Raw genomic sequence first — 20,628 nt, forward strand, 5'->3', positions numbered from 1 at the left:
AGGTTGTATCAATTCGTCGCGCCAGGAGGTTAAAAGCTTTGGTCGTCGCCGTTCATAAAAATGGAAACGTCGCCTATCACAATTTATAAATACTAATATCATAGCTTCTAACAACATCCACTTTATAAGGATCTGCTAATACCTCCATAAAATGCTACTTCTCCATCAAAGTTAATCCTTCCACCCGGTCCACCGCGCTCGTAATCCTCGGACTTAAATATAATCTTTAAAAGGGCACGCAACGGTATTATACAAATGTTGTACAAATATCAATACTACGTCCTCCGATGTTTCCTCTTCAAAGGATGTCTCCTCCCAACCGGTGGTCTCCTGATGGCTACGGAAGGCGGAAGGAGCAGGGCAGCCTCTGGGTCCAGCATGGTGCAGTTCTTCTGCTCCATCGGGAACATGTACTCCAGGTCGATGTCGTACCTGCGGGACATCAAAGGATACGTCTTACGGCTCGCAAACACGCGCAGGAGTAAGGTAAAATAATAGGAGCGATACGCAATCTTCGGCATTGATCGCCGGCCTCACCTCGGGAGCTTTTCTCGGAGGTAGGAGATGACGTTGATGCCGAGGCTGGGCTCTCGGCTCATTATGAAGCTGGACAAGTACCGAGGGCTCTTGCTCTTTTCCGCGCAATGCATCAGCAACGCCCATGATTTATAGTCCGAGTCTAGCACGTACGTGTTGTACACTCCTTCGTCTGCGTTTACGAGAAGAGGAGTCACGTTATGTAGCGGGACTGCGCATCTTGGATGCAAAAAGGCATGCTCTAAAGGCCCTCGTCGCACGATCCACATACTCACAGGGATATTCAGCGTGGATCCAATGGGCAGGGGCCACCGCGGATGGTACTTTCCATGTGATGTTGCCGACCAACTGCTCGTTTATGGGGTCGTCCGTAAAACTGTAGGTGAAGTTCATCGTGACCTCGGCTTTTTCCGACGACACCGAAAGCTCGGCCCTCATACATCTGTAAGCCAGGGCTTCCTCGGACGATGCATAGTACTGCACTATGTACCATGCTCCCAGAAACTGCGAACAAAAAAAACCGGCCAAAATTAACTTTCCCGTACATCTGCGGCCCATCGAGCGCCGATAGAACCAGGGAATCCTTGTCCTGAAAATGAAGTTGATTTAAAAAAAAAAGATATCTGCCATGAATCTCGTGCATCTACGTGCTAGTCTTCTTAGAGGATGCATAGTACCGCACTACGCATCGGACTTCCAGAAACCAAGGACGAGAAACGGCCAAAATTAACTTCCCTGCAAAACCGCGGCCCATTGAGCGCCGATAGAACCAAGGAGTCTTTTTCCTCAAAATAAAATGGCTTTAAAAGAAAAATATCATAAGTGATAACGTGAGAATAGACGTCGGCAATTTGTAGATTTATTTCTTGTTTTAGGAAAGTCTCGACCCATCTTCTTTACCGAAGAAAAATGGTATATATCAATGTCTAGATGGCTTAACAGGAGATGTTAGGTAATATAATATTGCTGTACCGAGGAAAGAAATTGCATCGTATTTCTTTCATCATTTCTGAGTGCGCCTTCGACGTTTGACGACCCTTTGTTGCAGACCTTGAGCCAACTATCCCTACAAAAGGCGAACGACAAGCTCTTCGCGTTCAGTCTGTGATATTTTTAAACGTGGTCCACATCGTTATTCACCCGCAATAGTATCATGGAGACATTGGATAAACTTTGCGCAACATGAGCCTGATTTAAAAACCGATATTGTCCTCGCCTTATATTATACGCGTGTCACATTATATATCGGGACATTCTCTTCGATTTTTAAAATATTGGACAATAATTTATTACAAATCAAGGGCAAAACATTGGCTAGAATAACCGCTCCAAAATAACTGCATCCTTATTTCATGTCAACTTCGTAGAAATTCCAGTGTCTTCCGCTAAATTTTATTTCAAGCGACATGTTTTTGAATAGCGTAAAAACATGTATGCAAATTGACGGGGCATATCCATTTCACGAGACAATGTGTTTTAAAATATGTATTGCGGTGTTTCTTATTTCCATCATCCTGCCAACTGATTATCGGCTATACGCAAGACTGTAATAAATTGTTATAAGCATAGTGTTTCTTCCCGATCAATTACGGTGTGGAATACTTATCGATTGCTCCAGGGTGAACTAATACAAGCGATTTTGAAAGCTTCGAAAGCGGTTCTACCAGATGTAGTTGTTTGGAACAGTCCATAACAACTCTGAGCGATTCAAAGGGTCAGAAGAACGCTCAGAAAAGAACACGGTGAAAACAGGTCCGGTTTTTTTTTAAATAAACTGATTATAAAGAAGGCTTCTGCCTGTCGAATGCCTCCAATTTGCAGTCGGAATTCAGCCTTCACCAAAATCCGTATAATTTCAATCGATCCGAAGGAACATTCAGAACAGAATTTAGAACACTCTGTACAATAAACTCAAGTAAAAAAGCGTTATTAGAAATTCTGCCCCCAATTTAACTTAATCCCATTATGATTAAACATTATCCGAGAATAGTTCACACATTTTGAATATATAATTGCGAGTTTACGTTATCATTCGTATCACTTATATCGTATCCTTTACAACAAATTAACGCCACCGAGTCTTATCCGGTTCCTACATCCGTAGGACACATCGCTATCAATTATGAGTCCGTTCTATCCTCTATACGGCACAAAGAAGGTGCAGGCAGACATTTTCATCGGGTAATACCCGTAATTAAACTCCATTATATGTGCACCAACCACAACGTATAGTTTAAGATCAATTATTTGCTGATTAAACGTTATAAATGGCAACAAATGGTCCCTCGTCCCTACTGATCCCACCATATATACCCCATACGCGCACATAAATAATACACATGAAATATCATAAACACAGAAGCCAAATTCCAAATGAATTTCATCAAAGACCTTCTCAATTTCTTATCTACCCATGACAAGTCACCGAGAACTCCAAACAATATTATCAGCTTTCTCATTTAATCCATAAAATATAACTTCCCCCGCGATATTTAATCTTTTAAGATAGCAAAAGTACTTTAAAATCCTCGGTTGGATCAGGCAAAATTTCCTTTAACGCTTAACTTCAATACGTTCATTGTCAAAGTCGTAACGATATTAGATAGATTTGCAGATAACGTGTGATAATGTGTGTAATTACTTCGGATATGTCGAAGTTCCTTATACCCTTGACTTTGGGACACTTAGTTTTGTCCTCTCGGCGCTTCCATGTGCCACCGGTGTCCGTCAAAAAGGCAACTAAAATGAAGAGGACTAAATATAAACAGCGGGAACACTTGTCAGCGAAGAACATTATGCCGGGAGGCCGAGGAAAAGTGCGTAACTGCACGCACTGGTAGCGACAGCGGTGCTACGAGTTCAGGTTGAAGTTCCAGGCTCGACTACGGAGGAACTCTGGAACAGCGAAGAACGAGCATGCCGTCGACTCTCCGTTTGAGAGGGGGTGGCCTCTATCACGTTCCTTCCTTTGCATTCCTTCCTTCCTTTCCTTTTCAATCGGTAACTTGTTTGTTACCTCGTTCCCTTGTTTCGAGTCAGGCGACAGGTCGCAAAACACGTGGCCCTAGCATGAGATGAATGAACGTACGACAGGTGACATGCGTAACACGGATTGAATGGGAGCGAACACATCTACAGCTGATCGGCATGAATGGACATGATAGTGGATCTATAAAAGAGAAAAAACGAGTTAATAGTGGTTCTTTTAATGGGTATATAAATGGTACTAACAACTGAATAATTAGAAAATTTCTGAAAAATGGTACCAAGTGGTGGATTACAGGATAACTACCTATTCCAAAAGACGCCTTCGTGTTCTGCAGAGGATTCCTTGCCTTTGTATGCCGGTCTCTTAGTGTTTAACATCTCTGATTTCTTACTAATGCGTTAAATGGGAAAGATTGTAAGGTATGAAATTGTAAGGATGAGAATACTTGCAATGTACGAGGGGATCCCGGGGAAAAATTCGGGTTTCGTTCGTTAGTCATTTGTAGGGGAGGTCTGTTGTTATGCGAAAAGTGTAGGCGGCGAAAAGATTCAGGAACAATTCAGTGAATGATCGTAGCATACCATCTCGTACCAGTGAACGTGTCGAACATATTTATGGTCGAAGTCAGACTTCGCTTTAAAGGCCTTTCCACAATGCTTGATTACTCATCATCCCCTGATCTCTAGCTGTCCCTCCTGATAGGCTGCTCTTGTATGTATTTAAGGCTTTCTAGGGACAATGTTTGCCGTAGATTAGAACGAATACGGACACTTAACACTGTGGAGTACTGCAAAGTAAATGCTTCGACTTTTCCCGGGCAAAAAAAAATATTACCTCAGCAGAAAATTATTATAAGAATGAATTATACAGCATACAAAACGTATTTCTATATTGTCTGATATGTGCTCTATAAAAAGGACGCCAAGCTTGTGATGGTAATACTTCGCAAATTATTGTCTATAATTTCGTTCAAGCTTCTTCGCGTTATTACATAAATTATTAGCGGTGTTCAAGTTGACAGATTTAAGGAGAAGGTAATTTAAAATGGGATGAATACAAACGAACAGTGTAACTCTAAAAGTGATAGACGTTCTCGGTATCAGTTTATTAACTTATCTCACATCCTTTTCCTTCACGCACTACCAACATGGAAGTAGTTTGTGCAGATGGATGGTATGTATTCATATCTTCACGCTAGACCGCGAATGAACATGAATTAAAGAATGTAAACTTATTTGTACATGCATGTAAAACCAGTGATCCCAAACATCATTACGACAAACAGTTTTTATGCGTAAGACATTGTATACGTAACAATATAAATTCAGCGTACAGGCATTCATAAGACTGTCACAGATATTATCAGTTGTTAAACAATTAAGGACGGTAACAAGTATTAAGACTTAACTAGGATTATTAATAACGACACTCGAGATTCTTGTAAACACCTAGAGCGACAGATATTTTATTAAAAATTGAGTACTCCTTAGTAAAAAGTGTGAAAAAATATGCGTTGTAAAAAATCACTTAACTGCTAGTTAAATGCACCGTACGACAGTATCAGTTCTAGAATATACTTCACAAGGAAGTATAAAATCAGTCACAAATGTTATTTCCATGGAGGTTTGCTTTTCTGCTGGTCCACCTTAGACGTCAATCTTTGAGGCACGGAGAGCAGTTCATCGGTATTCTTAAGCGAATCCTGTAAAAAGACGTGTAAATAAAATTGATTTAAATACACGTACATATTTCTCATGAAAACGGTAATTCTTCGACATTTACATCAGGTGTAGGCTGCCATGTTATGCTATCTTCGCTCATCATGCTCAACTCCTTTTTTATGTAATGCTTTCGTGGCACTTCTCGATAAATCGGAGTCGGACTACAACAGTCTTCCGAGGTTTTCCTTGTCATAAATTCATCTTTAGATTGCTGCATGTCCAAAATCTATAAAAATGTACGAAGTAATAAGTAAACCAGTATTGACCTAAGTAAGGTTACATGCCTACCATTTTAATATATCTCCGAAGATCGTCCTTGGATTCCTTCCTACTGGTTAAAGGAGTGTCATCGGTGCAAGGCATGGATATTAAACCTTCGTCATAACTTTCTCGTGATTGAATTTGTTGGAAATTTCCTACTGACTGCGATTCAAGTCGCATAGGTTCCGGATGGGCTTTACCGCAACATCCGGTAATGCTATCGAATTTTTTAATATCTCTCGATTCTAAGAATTTCTCTGCGTTTAATCGTAGAACTGGACTCAAGTTTTCCACATTGCCACCTGCAAGTTACGTCAAATATGTCAATTGTAAATTTGGAAACAGGCATAAGTATAGAATCATTGAAGCACATTAAACGTACCAGAAATAATCTGTAAAGCTTGTTGCCACTGTTTTTGCATAACCGAATGAAGTTGCTCCACCACTCTACTTTTGGTAGCTTTTTGAGTGTTCAGCTGAGCTTCTAACATGGAAGACTGTTGCATGGACTGAGCCAACTGAATTTCGCATAATCGTTTCTCCTCTTTATGTTTCTCTTCTAATAAATTAATCTCTAAATTATGTCTGCAAGTGAAGATTATTATTTAAAATGTGAATCGTTTGAAAAGCGAGAAAACGACACAAGAAAGATAATTACTTATCGATAACACTTTTTATTTTTCGTGCAGCGCATTCAGCGATTGCCCGCTGCCTGGTTTCTAATTCAACTTGGAAAGCTCCTTCGGCAGCATCTAGCTGCGCCTGAAATTCTTGCAATTTCGCTTTTACAACTTCGTCTACTTGCGTCTGATATACTTCCCGTAATTCCGTTCGAATTTTCTCCTGCTGTTCGAGGAGAGATTTACTTTCCTCCTTTGCCATTCTCTATATAACAATTTCAACAAACAATGAATGATGGAAATATAACAACGTGACATATAGAATGAAACAAAAAGAAAAGAATAATACCTCTGCCTTTCTGGCTTCGTCAACAGCCACTAGAAAGGAAACTTTATTCTGCTCCAAAATATTGTTTCTATTCAATTCCTCTTTCACTTTTAACTGCAAATTTTCTTTTTCTTGGCGCAACACTGTCAATTCCGCTTCGCAAGCATCCAATGCTTTATGTATAACAGCCATTTCACTTCTCACCTCTCCACCCCTCAATCGTTCTCTATGTAATTCCTGTTGAACATTTTTTACCGTTTCGTCCAGTTGCTGATTCTTGTCCAATATTTTCGTATATTCGGTCTTCATTCGCTCGTATCTATTCTCTACTTCCTGAACCATGGATTTGTAATTTTCTAATTCATCGGCATGGCTCTTCAGCAATTCTACCTTTTCTTTAATCATATTATCACTTTTCTCTTTATATCCAGCTGCTAAATCTAATGCTTTCGATAATTCACCTTCGTTGCGTTTAATTTGAGCCTGAAACTCGGAGACTTCGGTTTGATGTTTCTCCGTAATATTCTTCAGTACGTCTTGCAAGCTTTTATGCTCAGTTTCTAATGCTTGCCATCGCAATTTTAACTTCGACCAGGAACTTTGAAACTGACATATTGCAGCATTTTTCTCGTTGTCAACTCTGATGGCAACGGCTACTTTTTCCTGCTGCTCTAATAATCTTTTTTGAAGCTCCTGAATTAAATTCTCGCAATGCTGAAATTATTTTACAGTTGCAGTATATATAAATGAAAATGTTACATGTCGAACATACAACAATAAATTCTGAAATGTAAACAACATACCTCTCTTCGAAATTTCTCTTCCTCCAATTTAATGGACAGCATTTCCTCTTGCGTTTTACTTTCATTATTTTCCCAAAAGTCAGAAAGCGCAAGAAGATGCTGCGATTTTCTAAAAAGTATGTACGTAATTTAGGTAGGTTTTAAATCGACGTTTGGCAGCACTAAATAAAATATAAAATACGATTGTACGGAATAAAGTAAAACATTCAAAATGTATGTACCTTAAGCATGGCTCTGTATTGGTGGCAACGTGACTAGTGTTTCTGAAAGGGTGTATCAGGTGCATCTCATTAAAAGTGCTTTGTACATTACTTGTGCTATCAACATTTCTACATGTTTGTGGAAAATATTCGGTAGCAACGTCTCGATGCTTAGGCTGTGGTGGTACTTGACTTTTACTAAACTCACTATTTGCACTACCAAGCCCTTGCTGTACCTTGGTGTACACATTTCGTGGACAATAAGTTGTCCCCTCCTGATCTCTGAATCCTAGGGCTTCTTTGGCCATAGACTCTTTACAATTGGTTAAAATAGTCTGCATATCCAACTCTTTAGAGATGCTGTCACCATTTTTCTTACCACTAGACTTAGTTTGTGAAAGTTCACCGACGTACTCTTTAGTCTGTGGAAGAACTGAACACGTACTGTTTTGACCGCCATTAAGATCCGATGCAAGTTTGTCCATCTCGTGAAGATTTAATGAATCATGGGCAAAGGATAGATCTGCTAATTTATCTACACTTTGATTTAGATCATTTAATGCTGGTGTACTCTTGTCTGATGATTCCACATTGTAGAATTGTAAATTTAATCGACGTTTTGGAGATCCAACCTTTTGACTGGCTTCTAATTCTTTAAAATGGTGTATGTTACCATTCCGTTCCGACCTATCAGTTCGAGTTTGGCCTTGGCAACATTCATGTAAAACATTGTCAATTCTTTCCGCTAGATCCATCTCCTTGGCTTCCATTTCTTGAAGAAGCTGGTTGACTTCGGAAAGCTCCATTTCACTCACTGGTTTTGCTTCTGAATAGAATTGTCCTACCAATGGGCGAAGTAATTTCGATGTAGACGTCATGTGAGATAACTGTTCACAAGGTTCAATGCACAAGCTAACGGTACTTTCTCCACGATCAGATGCTAACGTCGAACAAGGCTCCCTTTCGGACAAGGTAGTGGCAGCATGCAAGAATCCTAGGTTTCGAGCGGGAGAATGCACGAACGAGGCTTCGGACAATGATGTTAGAACGTTGCCATGCTTGCTCCATGTACGAGGGTTAGTATTGCTTATATTAGTAGAACCGTCTGTGAGTAAATGCCGTGTGAGCTGTCCTTCGTTTTGAATTTGATTAGTACAACTAGATGGTTGATAGCTGCTAGGAGTTGATGGAACCGAAGAGCACAGCCGAGGCTTCAGAGGAGTATTTTGCAAACTGGAGCTTTGACTTACAGAGAATCTGTTTCCAGTTAATGACGATCTGCACTTATGCGGACTGTGATAGGAAAGTCTTGGGTGCAAATCCAATGAATTGCTAACTACGGACAAATCTAAACTGTTGTCCTTAGACTCGATAGCCGTGATCCTGGACTCCAAGGACTGTACATGTTCGATTAGTTCTGAAACGACTCCGGTACTATGAGAACTGTAACCTTCTCTTCCACAAAAATCGGAGTCATCGGACTCGGACGGTACAAAGAAGAAATCTGGTGGAATTGAAATTAGGAGATCCGTGTCACCGGACTCACTCATTATCCACCTGTTTTTTTTCTCACCATTATACGAATCTATGCCAGTACACTGCACAGTTAATTCCGAGTTTGCAAGAATCAGGCGGAATCAGGCACCATGGACAAAACACTGATGACAGCTGTATTTATAACAATCGCCTGCGACGCTATCCCAATTGTCTTATTTAGGGTTAGTTTCTCAGCATCTGCTTATACACCTTTCACCATTGTTTAAAACAAAACAACGATTGTAGAAGACCGACCGCATAGATTGTAAGGTTTAGTTCCCCATTTGTAATTTATTTGAAAATCAACTCGGTATCACTCATCTCTGCTCGGTATCAAGGAACAGGGATGAGTTGGGAGATTGCTCACGAGCAGAGTCGCGCGATCGTGTTCTGTGCTGCCCCCTGGTAAAACAATGGTAATTCACGAAATTTCAATAACATCGATAAACACGTGAGTCGTGAACGTGGATCGCACGAGTCGGCGAAAGATGAAAACAATGAGTTTCAAACTCTGCAACAATTTACTTATTTATTAAATTAAAATTTAGGGGGACGACATTACAATTTAGCGGCTGGGGGAAATTCTGACTATTTCAAACAAATCTAAGCGAAAAACTGACATTTTCCACGCTTGGATTACCGCATTCTAATGCTGACAATGACTACGTCTCCATCGTACTCGAAATCCGGAATTTATCAAGTTCAAGCCCAGCAAATCTAAAATTAAGTGTCAATCGAGACACTCAAGATCGAATCTGTGTAATTATTAATGCGATGAAGACACGCGATTTACTGAATCCAGATCCGATATCTTTGTCTACTTCATGCGTTGGCAACTTTTTATGTAATATCCAACGCGTTCAATAGAACGCTAACTAGATTCCTTTTTTAAAACTGGAAAGTTTAACCTTTTTACTATACTTTCCCAAACTAGTAACCGTATAATTTAATATTTTTTCTAGAACTACTGTCAAATACACTTCTGGACTTATACAATGAAATTTATAAATAGAGTTTATTAAACACTATTTGCAGTTTTACTGTACAGAAATTGAAACATTTAGAAACAAAATCAGATGATTTCAGATTTTAAAATGCATAGATACAATATGAGGTGAATTTGAATGAAAGAAATCTCTTTGAATTTGCCATTTACAGTAAAAGATGAGTAAATGGTAATGTTCAATGTTCAATCCACACCTGAATTACACTAATTTCTTTGCTTCAAAGAAGCTCTTCAGATGCCTCATTTGCCATGCACCCATAACTAGTAGAACGATGGTTTGAGTCAACGACCACCACAGAACTCTTTGATTCGTGCTTTCCGAAGTCTGTCTGAACCGTTCCTCACGATACTGAAATTATAAATAATGCATATTAATGATTGGAACTAGTTGTTAAAATAACGAAAAAAAAAAATATATATTCTAAATTGAAATACCCTTTGATAACTTTGTTCTTTAGTTATTTGCTCCACTTGGTCCAAAAGTTGACGTATTCTTAATTGAAGTTCTGAAAGTTTCTCTTTCTGAGCTACATTAGCATAATCAATCGCCTGTTCTCCGACTTGAATATCAAGATGTACTCTCTAGAAATATTGAAGAATATATTGTTATTGGTAAACTTATTCATCGAACGATATATTTCTTAATAATTATTTATCATAATGACGTACCAGTTGTGTCCCACCAAACCAGGCTGTGCTGTTAGAATATAAACATATAATATGCTCTCCAGGTATATGAGAAGTAAATGAAATTCGTCCTTCAGAACTGTATACCCTGGAGAGGATGGTTTTGTCGTCCGGATCTCGAACTTCTACATGCATTCCGATGCCTGGACTACTTGGCATAAAACCACCACTTCTGGGATCATAAAGTTCCACCTTATAGTTCACTAAAAATATACATATTGATATAGACATTTGTTTTCATTTACTGCTTTAATTGTAATGATGGCTATTCAAACTGCTCCTATATTTTACCTAAAACCGTAGTTTCATCGGGAATTTCCTCGATGAAACATTTTCGTTCCGTCTCACCGATGTGAAAATAAAGCCCTGTGGTAGATTTGAAAAATACATGCAGTACAAACAAGAAAATTGCGTATTTTAACATTGTATATGAACGTGTTTTCTTATACTTTCGACTAGCGTAAAATGGTCACTGAAATTACGAGGCCATCAGCAGAAAGATCTGACAGAGCACACGTCACCTCATGACACCATTGATTCTATATAAACTAGATTAGGAATACTGACGAAATTTCGGAAGATTACACTCTCTCCGTTAAAACGAGATGGGAGTTTACTCACGACTTAGCGCTATTAATCCTGTGCTGCCCCTTGCGGCCAATTGTTGAAACTTATCTACTTCCGCTTCGTCTGGCATTTAAAAATTCCTTAACTCAGATTGGCCTAACTAAATGGTTGTTCTAAATGGTCGACACGTGCAGACCAATCAAGAATGATATAGCACGGCCTAGGAATACAATTGGAATCTCAATATACAACGCTATTCAAGAAAAGCACTTAAAAATGTTAATTATCCACTGATTATCTCTAACTCACCGTATGTACGATATTCAGAAAAATTAAGTAACAATTTTGGAAATTAATAAAGTTCACTCACTGTTGACAACTTAAAGCAGTAAATAGAATTTGACTATGTCGCTGGCGTGTCATTTGCAAGTGGCATGTGCTCATAGGTTAGATTTTTAGAATTGCTCATCGGTTCAATTTATGTAAACTTACATTATGGAGAATGGAGGTTTCGAAGTAAGAGTAATTGACGGAGAAAAGGTAACATTATTTTACTTACGCACTCTAGTGGAACATTTTTATTAAAATCTAATAATGTAATTTACGTATAAGGTAGTTTATTGAGTTGCAACAAGTAGTGTTACAAGGGTAGTCTTGAGATTATTTGATATTAACAAATGTTCTTTAAGATGTAAACATGTAGTAAAAGAAGATTATTGGGCTTTACGTTATATTAGTCACAATTCTCATATCAGCTGATAGATTAACTAATAAATTAAATTATAAATCTGTAATGTGTAATATTGTTTTTGTAATCAATGGATTATTTCAGGGAAAAGGACTTTTTGCTGTTCGTTCATATAAAGAAGGTGATATCATTTTTGAAGAAAAGCCATTTGTGTCGTGTCAGTTTTCATGGAATGCTGATTATGGGTATCTAGCATGCGACAATTGTATGAAACCTCTTGAAAATGCTGAAGAAAATGCTCGACGTCTATGTGGGAAAAAGGATATTATTTTATCCCATATGGAATGTTGCGAAACTAATAAGGAACTAATTACAGAATGTCCATTATGTGGAATACAATACTGTAGCAAAGACTGCCAGAATGAAGCGTTTCAAAGGTAGTAATTATTTCCAGCAATAAGAACCCTTTTATTAGTATTATTTATTAGTGTTTATTTTATTTTATTAGTGTATACTATTTCAAATATAAGTGTGCTTGATATGATTTTAGATACCATAAAATACTTTGTTTACAATCGAGGGATAAAAATGATGCTCATCCTTTAGTACAATTAAATGAGACATGGAAGCAAATGTACTACCCTCCTGAAACAGCTACTGTTATGCTATTGGCAAGAATGGTTGCACTAATAAACCAAGCAACTGATAAGTCAGCAATATTGTCTACGTTTTCTCAATTTTGCCATCGAACTACGAGTGACTCCCAAGAGATTGCACATAATTTACTTAGAGATGAATTTGTTGGACAAATTGACGTACTTAGACAAATGATGCAAAATGCACTAAACACTGAAAATGTGCCAGAGGTATAAATTATAAACCTGTGTGTATCTTGTGCTGTCCAAGAGGATACGTGCTGTTTACACATTTTATTTCAGTGGTTTACACCAGAAGGGTTTAGAAGCTTATTGGCTCTCATAGGCACAAATGGTCAAGGCATTGGTACCAGTGCGTTTGGCTGCTGGGTAAAAAATGTATCTGCTTTAGAAATGCCAAGAGATGAAAGAATTCAAGTTGATAAGTTAATTGACCGAATTTACAATGATATGGAAGAAGGTAATTATTACATATAAATATTTTATCGTGATAACTATATCGTTATAAATTTTAACATTTCTTCACAATTTATTTTCCAAGTGGTTGGATCATTTTTAAACAATGAGGGCTCTGGTCTGTATGTACTGCAGTCAGCAATAAATCACAGTTGTGTACCAAATGCAATCATTGAATTTCCTTATTCTAATAGTACACTTGTACTGAAAGCAATGCGAGATATCCAACCTGATGAAGAAATCTGTATTACTTATTTGCACACTTGTAGTTTGGAAAGAAGCAGGCATTTTCGCCAGAAAGCATTAAGTTCGTACTACTTGTTTGTTTGTCGATGTGACAAGTGTCTAAAACAAGCCGATGATCCAGATGTTACATCGTCCGATGATGACGATGATGACGAAGAATATGATGACATGTCTGACTGAATCTAATATTTGCATGCAGTTCTGACTCCATTGTTTCACAATATTTTATAAGCATTGTTTTTTCAGGCGTTAGCCAATAACGTAAATAAAGAATCATACCTATTATCTTCATGTACATATTTTTATTTATGAGCTAAATGTTTAATACCTACATCCGATTTTCGTGGGACCAAATATAATCGATTTCTAACAAATATGTTAACAAATTTTCTCAATTTCACGTATTTTCTATCATAAAATACAAGTCTTGTATTAAACATGTAGTTCAAACTTAAATATATTTGCTTCGCACGCATTGTCAAGATCATTTTAAAATATTAGTAAAGTACGATCCATAGTCATAAACTTATAGAATTTAAACAACATTACGGCCAGGAAATTCAAAAGTTCAATACAAACACTTCTACCAATCTCTATAATGATAACAACAGTTAAAACCCGTAATGATCTGAGTATTCCAGTTTGTGTTTAAAACTTAATATATGAACTATATTCGTAGCATAGATAAAAAATTTGATTTCTACGTACATACGAATTCGGACAAAAAATACTATTTGAATATTATGAATCTCGCAGTGTTAATTCATTTTTTCCAGCAGACATTAAACTAGAAACATAGTAAGGTAGTGGAGTCTGAAGAACTTTATCCTGTGCTAATTTCTTTATTTGTGCAATGATGTCGCGGCTGCGAAATTCCCACCTAGAATTAAATTATGAATTACAAAATCAATTAAATAACAAAGTATACATATAATTAATATAACTAAATATATCAGTCACCAAGAATTAATAAGCTTTTACATATTTGTACACGGTGATTAATCTTCAATTCGTTAAGAAGTAGTGTGATATGTCTGGATTTACTTAATCAGATACTGTTGATTCAGTTTTACGCTTCTGTATTTATCAAAAATTATTCTATTCAGTTTGTCTTTATTTACCTGGTATGTACTTTCTCATTTTCCATATTATTTGGTACTTTGTTATGCAGAATATGCTGATCTGGAGCATTCATAACAAGCAGTTCAATTGTTGGTGCATCCTTACCAAAACATTTTTCTATGTATTCTTTCCTTTGTTTATGTTGGGTGAAATCTATACCAGTATGCCTGCAATGTAATTTGTAAGAAGAAAAAAATTTAACATGCTAAAACAACATAATGAGAGAAATATTACTTCGATATTGGTCCAGTTTTTGAGAAAGTCGGTGGCTGAAGTGTGCATTCACCATCCGTGATACCTTGTTTCTTTGCCCTTAATATTTTTATGAGCGATTTAAGGTCCCTTCCCATTAAATTAATTCTTTTGCTACTTTTGTAACCTATACTGTCTGTTAACACCATTACATATGCCTTTGTAATACGTTTTCTTGAACAAAAGAAGTACTGCTGTCCACGAAACAGTGCAAAGAAAGTTGGTAAAATACGTCGAGCTTGTTTGCTCCGTGTCTTCTCCTTTATAGAGATGTATATCACTCCACCATGAGCTACAACTTGGACATCCATATCCATCTGACTAGTATAAAACCGTTGCATAATTGTATCACGAAATTCGCAATTTGTAGGAAAATTCTGTGCATTAACTGGGTCTTTCAATTTGTATGTGTACCATGTCTTTTTTTTATAATGTCGGCTTACGTCTGAAAGTAACTCATTAATATAAATAGGTAATTAAAGAGAATATAATTTTAATAACAGTATTAATATATTTATTATATCTTTGGAAGAAAATGTTGTGAACATTTTCCATCAATTTGCAAGGATTAATTTGCATATCGGAACAATTAAATAAAACTGAATAGCTTTCAAATATTCAAAGGTAATTTTGAAAATTGAGAATGATAGTACTCAGCATCATATAATCAAGTTTTTTCAGATTTATTCAATATTTAAAAAAACCACACTTCAGGCTGAGATCGACATGTGATTATAATGTAACATTAAGCAACTGCGATCATAAATATGTTAATACTGAAATTATTAGTAATAATAAATTTACCAATTACTTCCAACATTGATAACCGATTTTTTAATTCTTGGTTTCCTATTTTTGCTTCCTAGTGTGATAGATGAAAAATTTCATGAATAAGACATTTCTATAAACATATAAACAACATTAAATTAATTACTTACCTCGATTGTCTGCTCAATGACCCGTACAGCATCACTGACTGTGAACTTATCGTGAAGTTTAATTAACTTTGCACGAATCTGATTCCATGATATCTCTGGAAAACTTGGTACTACAGCTGACTCTAATTCTTCAAATTTGAACCTTTTCATAACCAAATTGAGTTGCTGGCGTACGTTAATATTACCTATGTCAAAATCAAAGCACATAATATTCATATAGAAAATTATACAGCATACAATATCAAATATATATTTAAGTCCTTTACATAAATATCGTAATTTCCAGAGTAACAATAGGTCTAAAATTGATTATGGTTTATTGACAAACACTCCAACTTTAATTGGAATTGAATTATAGTTCCAAAGAAACTCTGCTAATGTAAAAATTATCGATTTAATTAATTAATTATTGTTCTAGGTTTGCTATAACAGTTATTCCTAACCTTAAAATCGTGTATCTTTAAGAAGTTATCACAGAAAATTACTGGAATTCATGTTCACTTACTTGCCGGCATTTTCTCTATAATATCCTTTATAATTTCAATCTGAATTTAGTTGGAATCTACTAAAAGTGTCGAGTTAAATATAAATTTCTATTGTAGTCACAAATAAAAGTTCAAAATTTTAAATCTATGATCACCTGATCTGACAATTGATGTCAACAGACTGACTACATCTGCATCGTACTTTAAATCAGAGATTTATTGACTACGTCTACTACGAGTTAATCGCAGCTAATCAGGAAGCTAAAAGTTTGGCTTACCAATATGGCTACCTTTCCATTGTTCCTAGTACGCCGGGCGGCCGGAGAGGACAGTAGGTCAGCGAAGTAAGCATCGATGAATGCCAGTCTGTACTTACGTATAATCTCTTCCGCTGATGTCATATATTGCATATGTTGCAGTTACAATCAGCTGATCGTTAAATACCCAATAGTAATCGGGGTAATCGAGTGACGCTAATTGTGGAAAGTGACGTGCTTTAAAAAGTCATGGGTGACCATATAATTGAGATAAAAAATGACGAGAAAATTGCTACTTTTACCAATTTAAGAAAGAGCAGCAGTAAGAGTGTCAATTCACAAGGTTAGAGATCCTTTATTATCTGTAGGCGTGTCAATGTAGGTTATCTCAAACAGTTAGGTTTGGTTTACATCATTCCGTACTAATGACTCTTTTTTTTTCCAGACACTCAGGCAATGGTTTGTCCAGGACGTACTCAAGGTGATGGAATGGAGAATGTAACATTGGGTAAAGGCGAGTTGAAGCAGGGGAAATTTAGACTCGGAGATACGCTTATTTATCATCCTACGAATCTCAAACAGTTAAATTCAACTCCTCCTGTGACACCAACAGGCACGATCGTTAATCTTATTCCTAGGAGTATCACTCACACTAAGAGAGAGAACCATGTATTGAGTTCTTTAAAAGTGAAAGAACCTAAATTCGTGCCGTATGAACCTTATAAAGCTGCCGTTAAGCCAATTGTACCGTTTGAAAAGAAGCACAGAAAGATGCTAAAGAATAACCTTGGTATCAATGCGATGGTTGCTCAAATGATGTTGAAAACCGAAGAAGCGAGTATCAAAGGAGATGAATTCAGCAAAGATAATAACTCCCCAGAGGTTAAAGAAAGAAAAAAGAGTAATTTGGAACATGAATGGGAAAAGGAAAGGAAAATGTATGAAGTCGAAATTCAGAAATTGAAAGAAGAAAACAGTCAACTCGAGTCTCAACTTAAATTCCAAGCACAAGTAACACCTTGTTTCTGTTTTAAGTCTAAACATTTTGAAGAAATTTAATTAATTTTTTTTTACAATTCTTTAATTCTAGTTTATTTTCTCTGATTTATGTAATGATTTTAACACAGGTAAACGGAGAATTAAAAAATTTATTAGTAGCTGCAGTCGGAGAGGACATTGAAACTAGAGTTCATGTGCTTACAGAAGATAAATTGCAACTTTCTCGAGCACTCCTAAATTCTGCTCAGCATCTCAGTACCCACCAAGAACAAACCGAGTGGCTGGCTGGACAATGCGAGGTTTGGAGGAGTAAATTTTTAGCCAGCAGGTATAATAGGCAACTAACGTATAAATATATTGCTAAGCTATTTATTCAGTATACACAAACTTTCTGTACTACTTTAGTTTAATTGTCGAAGAACTCGCTAAATGGAAGGCTGCACTGTGCCAAAGAACGACTGACCTTCAAGAAGCAATAAAGAGATTGTTAGAAGAACGAAGCAAGGTCAGAGATACGTCTCTGAAAACGTATAAGTATGTATCAATTTGTCTCAATATGCAATTATTTCCGAATCTAGAGATCCACACTATAAAGTTTAATGTTTGTAGAATTCTCAGTATTCTTCGTGAAAATTTTGATACCGTTGGAGCTGTATCATATAGGAGACACGAACTACCTAGTACAAACATCATCGACGTAGCGGAAGGGTGTTGTCAACTCTCAGAAATTCTCAAGGTTCAGCTCTTAAGTGGGATGGATGGGATTAATCTTCGTAACGAAATAAATATCACTGGATTGGAAATGAAAACCTTAGCTGAAAAAAATGCAGAACAGGTAAAGTAGAATTTACGTCTTATTTCTTCTACGTACAATGAATACATTATTGCAGTTGCTTATGAGTCCCAACTTATTGATGTCTGGCCGACAAGACGCAGCCTGCAGCGCTGTCATGGGAGCAGCGGTTGCACTAGGGGGTCAATTGTTTCTTCCACCAAGAAACTGTAGACTCGGTATGAGTTCTTGTTCGCACTGTAGCGGGGAGATTAAACAAATCTGAGTTGAACATATTTTCCAAATCAAAAAAAATCTGGGCAACTGTATAAATTTAATCGGAGGCAACACGAGTCATTTCCTTCCATCCTGCGGAATAATTTTACAAAGTATTTATACACATATTTTATCGACTTTTATACACCACAATGTTGTCAAGTCGCTTGTACCGACAATAATGAAAAGCTCCTTTGATAAACAGTTAATTATATTTTTGAACCTCCTTGATCATTTATTATTTTCTTCGTAACACCAACCGCATCTGCTATCACCATAGAATTCACACTTCCTTGACCAATAAGTCGGGGATCAACAACGTCCGCGAATTACCTTCCAGAGATCATCTCTGTTACCTTCCGTTACTTTCCAATCTACTGACCAACATGCATCTGACTTACCAACCGCACCTGTGGTCCAGGAGTACTCGTTCCCGATTCAAGTTCAATTTTCCATTGAAATAAATCATGAATGCTGACGGACTAATCAATCTACGATTTCCGCCTGAGTAATTCCGCACTTTTCTAGGAGTTCTGCACTGATTTCAGGGTTTGACGCACTTAATTTAACCTACCTGAAATAGAGTTTCTCCAGGTTAGGCCCTTTTATCCCGCGGTTCTCCTTGCATTCGGTTTCGCGGGTGCGCCGCAAGATGGCGGGCGCGGCGGCGTCGCGCGCCGCGAATGGCGGGAGCGAGCCGCCGGTTGAATGGACGTCGAGCGAGGCTTTCGGCCGGCCGGCACTTCGCGTACGACCGCCGCGTGACGCGTTACGTCGAGTCAACAGGTTCCGGTCGACCCCGAGCGTCGCGACGCGGCGATGCCGTTCGCCGGTAAGATCTCGGTCTGCTGACGGCCTCGGTATGGGAGACGCTCAGATCGGTGTGCGAGTGACGAAGAAAGTCCCCGTGCGCGAGAGATGAGGACGTGAGAAGTCCCCAGAAAATGTAGCCCGCAGGGCGAAACCGACTCTGCCCTGCACCGGTTCCCGTATCCTCGAAAAAAGTCCTTCCACTCCTCTGCCACGAGAAACCTCCGGTAAGTGTGAGAAATGAATACGACCGTCCGTAAAAGAAATAAAATTCAGTGCCAGTGAATGAAGGTGCCGAACGGTCGGCGCAGGGCACGGCGTCGAACCCTCCGTCCAGAAACAGTTCCCGGCAACGATATCAGCGAGCGGTGAGCAGCTATAAAATCGAGATAACAGAAATCTCCATTAACAAAAGCCCGTACCTAAAGTAAGTGCCGCGAGTGGGACCGGTGGCGATCGCGAGGTGACATAAAACCGCTCTCCGGGAGCGTTCATATTACGTGCCGCGAGTGGACCAGTGACGATAATAGCGATTAATATCTATAATCGCAGATGTAACGAGGAGGCGAAGGAGAAGAACGAGGGACTCGAAGTATGGAATAGATCGCATCGGATTCTGGATAAACACCCCCCTAGGTACCGGGGATACGGCTTCACCATCTTCTGGTGAAATATTTCACATCTTCCGGGGAAACGTACGACATCATCCTCCGGGGAAGCATTTTATTATCTTCTGGAGGAACATACATCATCCAAGGAGACTTGTGACGAACTTCCGGGGGTACCTCGACTAGCTTCCTGTCCGCCGATGGAGCCGGCGCCGGGAGGACCGCGACCTGGCCGCGGCCCGCGGTGACTCGCGACCCGCGGCCTCCCCAGAGGGGTGCGGGGAGAGGGCGGAGAGAGGTTATGCCCGCGGGCGCGGTAACGGCCGGTGGACAAGATGCCGTTCGCGATCCGCAAGGTGGAGCCGCGTTACCTGTGTCGCGGTCACGTGCCCCCAGGGCCGGACGCGCAGGGGTGGCCGGTGGGCGCCGAGATGGGCGCCGTGGCGAACGGCGCCCTCACCGCCTCCCTCAGGCAGCTGGCCTCCCTCCTGACGGCCGCCGAGGACATCTTCGCCGAGCTCACCGCCGAGCTCACCTGCCTGGCCGACCGCAGCGGTCTCCTCAGGCACAGGATCGACCGCGTGGAGGAGCGCCTCGCCTCGGTCGACCCTAAGAAGATCCCAGTCCGTAAGTCTCTAAACATTGATGGCTATAAACGTCTCGACCTCTTCTTAAGGAACTTATCACGAATCGTGGGATCATGAAAAGGAAAATATGAAATCACCCAGACCCGATTACGTCAGTAGAAAATCAAGGACTTGGTAGGACTTGATCTTGAATTTGCTCGCCCTTGGTCCAGGAGTTCGGA

The 20,628-nt window shown here is 38.8% G+C and overlaps 7 protein-coding genes across 12 annotated transcripts in view; 3 read left to right on the forward strand and 4 right to left on the reverse strand.

Annotated features, from left to right (window-relative positions):
• Positions 1-145: 145 nt before the first annotated feature.
• LOC105701197 (apolipoprotein D) lies at positions 146-3,407 on the reverse strand. Its single transcript, XM_012427728.2, has 4 exons — positions 3,179-3,407; positions 813-1,041; positions 538-709; positions 146-432 (listed from the first exon to the last, which is right to left on the reverse strand). The coding sequence occupies exons 1-4, from the start codon at positions 3,329-3,331 to the stop codon at positions 276-278; spliced, it is 711 nt and encodes a 236-aa protein (XP_012283151.1). The 5' UTR covers positions 3,332-3,407; the 3' UTR covers positions 146-275.
• A 1,391-nt stretch (positions 3,408-4,798) lies between these two features.
• LOC105701364 (golgin subfamily A member 4) lies at positions 4,799-9,326 on the reverse strand. Of its 3 annotated transcripts, none has more exons than XM_012428053.2 (9): positions 9,033-9,326; positions 7,481-8,300; positions 7,260-7,368; positions 6,478-7,170; positions 6,167-6,393; positions 5,891-6,093; positions 5,536-5,810; positions 5,309-5,473; positions 5,109-5,228 (listed from the first exon to the last, which is right to left on the reverse strand). In XM_012428053.2, the coding sequence occupies exons 2-9, from the start codon at positions 8,263-8,265 to the stop codon at positions 5,136-5,138; spliced, it is 2,550 nt and encodes an 849-aa protein (XP_012283476.1). In that variant the 5' UTR covers positions 8,266-8,300; positions 9,033-9,326; the 3' UTR covers positions 5,109-5,135. The 3 variants fall into 3 exon arrangements, with proteins under 3 accessions (XP_012283474.1, XP_012283476.1, XP_012283475.1); XM_012428052.2 differs by lacking the exon at positions 9,033-9,326 and adding an exon at positions 8,710-8,832; XM_012428051.1 differs by having other exon boundaries at positions 4,799-5,228; positions 7,481-9,326.
• A 660-nt stretch (positions 9,327-9,986) lies between these two features.
• LOC105701365 (transmembrane emp24 domain-containing protein eca) lies at positions 9,987-11,233 on the reverse strand. The gene is made up of 4 exons (XM_012428054.2): positions 10,980-11,233; positions 10,671-10,891; positions 10,437-10,583; positions 9,987-10,350 (listed from the first exon to the last, which is right to left on the reverse strand). The coding sequence occupies exons 1-4, from the start codon at positions 11,110-11,112 to the stop codon at positions 10,201-10,203; spliced, it is 651 nt and encodes a 216-aa protein (XP_012283477.1). The 5' UTR covers positions 11,113-11,233; the 3' UTR covers positions 9,987-10,200.
• Positions 11,234-11,545: 312 nt separating this feature from the next.
• On the forward strand, positions 11,546-13,586 carry LOC105701370 (SET and MYND domain-containing protein 5). Its single transcript, XM_012428066.2, has 5 exons — positions 11,546-11,795; positions 12,088-12,380; positions 12,494-12,809; positions 12,882-13,059; positions 13,141-13,586. Exons 1-5 carry the CDS (start codon positions 11,751-11,753, stop codon positions 13,479-13,481), a joined length of 1,173 nt encoding a protein of 390 aa, XP_012283489.1. The 5' UTR covers positions 11,546-11,750; the 3' UTR covers positions 13,482-13,586.
• On the reverse strand, positions 13,584-16,557 carry LOC105701371. 3 transcript variants are annotated; one of them, XM_012428067.1, is made up of 6 exons: positions 16,475-16,557; positions 15,614-15,798; positions 15,480-15,537; positions 14,658-15,120; positions 14,423-14,590; positions 13,584-14,181 (listed from the first exon to the last, which is right to left on the reverse strand). In XM_012428067.1, exons 1-6 carry the CDS (start codon positions 16,506-16,508, stop codon positions 14,043-14,045), a joined length of 1,047 nt encoding a protein of 348 aa, XP_012283490.1. In that variant the 5' UTR covers positions 16,509-16,557; the 3' UTR covers positions 13,584-14,042. The 3 variants fall into 3 exon arrangements, with proteins under 3 accessions (XP_012283490.1, XP_012283493.1, XP_012283491.1); XM_012428070.1 differs by lacking the exon at positions 16,475-16,557 and adding an exon at positions 16,377-16,455; XM_012428068.1 differs by lacking the exon at positions 16,475-16,557 and adding an exon at positions 16,119-16,264.
• On the forward strand, positions 16,501-18,624 carry LOC105701369 (golgin-45). The gene is made up of 6 exons (XM_012428065.2): positions 16,501-16,698; positions 16,801-17,366; positions 17,483-17,682; positions 17,760-17,888; positions 17,964-18,189; positions 18,245-18,624. The coding sequence occupies exons 1-6, from the start codon at positions 16,605-16,607 to the stop codon at positions 18,410-18,412; spliced, it is 1,383 nt and encodes a 460-aa protein (XP_012283488.1). The 5' UTR covers positions 16,501-16,604; the 3' UTR covers positions 18,413-18,624.
• A 542-nt stretch (positions 18,625-19,166) lies between these two features.
• The window catches only part of LOC105701292, a 78,672-nt gene continuing 77,210 nt past the window's right edge, over positions 19,167-20,628 (forward strand). For both annotated transcript variants that reach the window (XM_012427927.1, XM_012427928.1), the window contains exon 1: positions 19,167-20,447. In XM_012427927.1, coding sequence (XP_012283350.1) covers positions 20,156-20,447 — 292 coding nt within the window. In that variant the 5' untranslated portion in view covers positions 19,167-20,155. The remainder of the gene's footprint in view (positions 20,448-20,628) is intronic.

Source organism: Orussus abietinus, unplaced genomic scaffold (genome assembly GCF_000612105.2).
Source record: "Orussus abietinus isolate OABI.00-Male unplaced genomic scaffold, Oabi_2.0 scaffold28, whole genome shotgun sequence".
NCBI lineage: Eukaryota > Metazoa > Arthropoda > Insecta > Hymenoptera > Orussidae > Orussus > Orussus abietinus.

Bases quoted from the DNA above. Each gene is read 5' to 3' on its own strand.
- LOC105701370 (XM_012428066.2), top strand. From the start codon at position 11,751: ATGGAGAATGGAGGTTTCGAAGTAAGAGTAATTGACGGAGAAAAG. The intron at 11,796-12,087 runs GTAACATTATTT...GGATTATTTCAG, and splicing joins GAGTAATTGACGGAGAAAAG to GGAAAAGGACTTTTTGCTGT. The intron at 13,060-13,140 runs GTAATTATTACA...TTATTTTCCAAG, and splicing joins TTACAATGATATGGAAGAAG to TGGTTGGATCATTTTTAAAC.
- LOC105701364 (XM_012428051.1), bottom strand. From the start codon at position 9,009: ATGAGTGAGTCCGGTGACACGGATCTCCTAATTTCAATTCCACCAGAT. The intron at 5,811-5,890 runs GTACGTTTAATG...CGTAACTTGCAG, and splicing joins AGCTTTACAGATTATTTCTG to GTGGCAATGTGGAAAACTTG. The intron at 5,229-5,308 runs GTAAATGTCGAA...GTCTTTTTACAG, and splicing joins CATGGCAGCCTACACCTGAT to GATTCGCTTAAGAATACCGA.
- LOC105701371 (XM_012428067.1), bottom strand. From the start codon at position 16,508: ATGCAATATATGACATCAGCGGAAGAGATTATAC. The intron at 15,799-16,474 runs GTAAGTACAGAC...ATTTTGACATAG, and splicing joins ATCAGCGGAAGAGATTATAC to GTAATATTAACGTACGCCAG. The intron at 14,591-14,657 runs GTAATATTTCTC...ATTACATTGCAG, and splicing joins AAAACTGGACCAATATCGAA to GCATACTGGTATAGATTTCA.
- LOC105701197 (XM_012427728.2), bottom strand. From the start codon at position 3,331: ATGTTCTTCGCTGACAAGTGTTCCCGCTGTTTATATTTAGTCCTCTTC. The intron at 1,042-3,178 runs GTAATTACACAC...TTTTGTTCGCAG, and splicing joins GGAACTTCGACATATCCGAA to TTTCTGGGAGCATGGTACAT. The intron at 710-812 runs GTGAGTATGTGG...TCGTAAACGCAG, and splicing joins GATCCACGCTGAATATCCCT to ACGAAGGAGTGTACAACACG.
- LOC105701365 (XM_012428054.2), bottom strand. From the start codon at position 11,112: ATGTTAAAATACGCAATTTTCTTGTTTGTACTGCATGTATTTTTCAAA. The intron at 10,584-10,670 runs GTACGTCATTAT...CAATATTTCTAG, and splicing joins GGTTTGGTGGGACACAACTG to AGAGTACATCTTGATATTCA. The intron at 10,351-10,436 runs GTATTTCAATTT...TTATAATTTCAG, and splicing joins AAGAACAAAGTTATCAAAGG to TATCGTGAGGAACGGTTCAG.
- LOC105701369 (XM_012428065.2), top strand. From the start codon at position 16,605: ATGGGTGACCATATAATTGAGATAAAAAATGACGAGAAAATTGCTACT. The intron at 16,699-16,800 runs GTTAGAGATCCT...TTTTTTTTCCAG, and splicing joins TAAGAGTGTCAATTCACAAG to ACACTCAGGCAATGGTTTGT. The intron at 17,683-17,759 runs GTATAATAGGCA...GTACTACTTTAG, and splicing joins AGTAAATTTTTAGCCAGCAG to TTTAATTGTCGAAGAACTCG.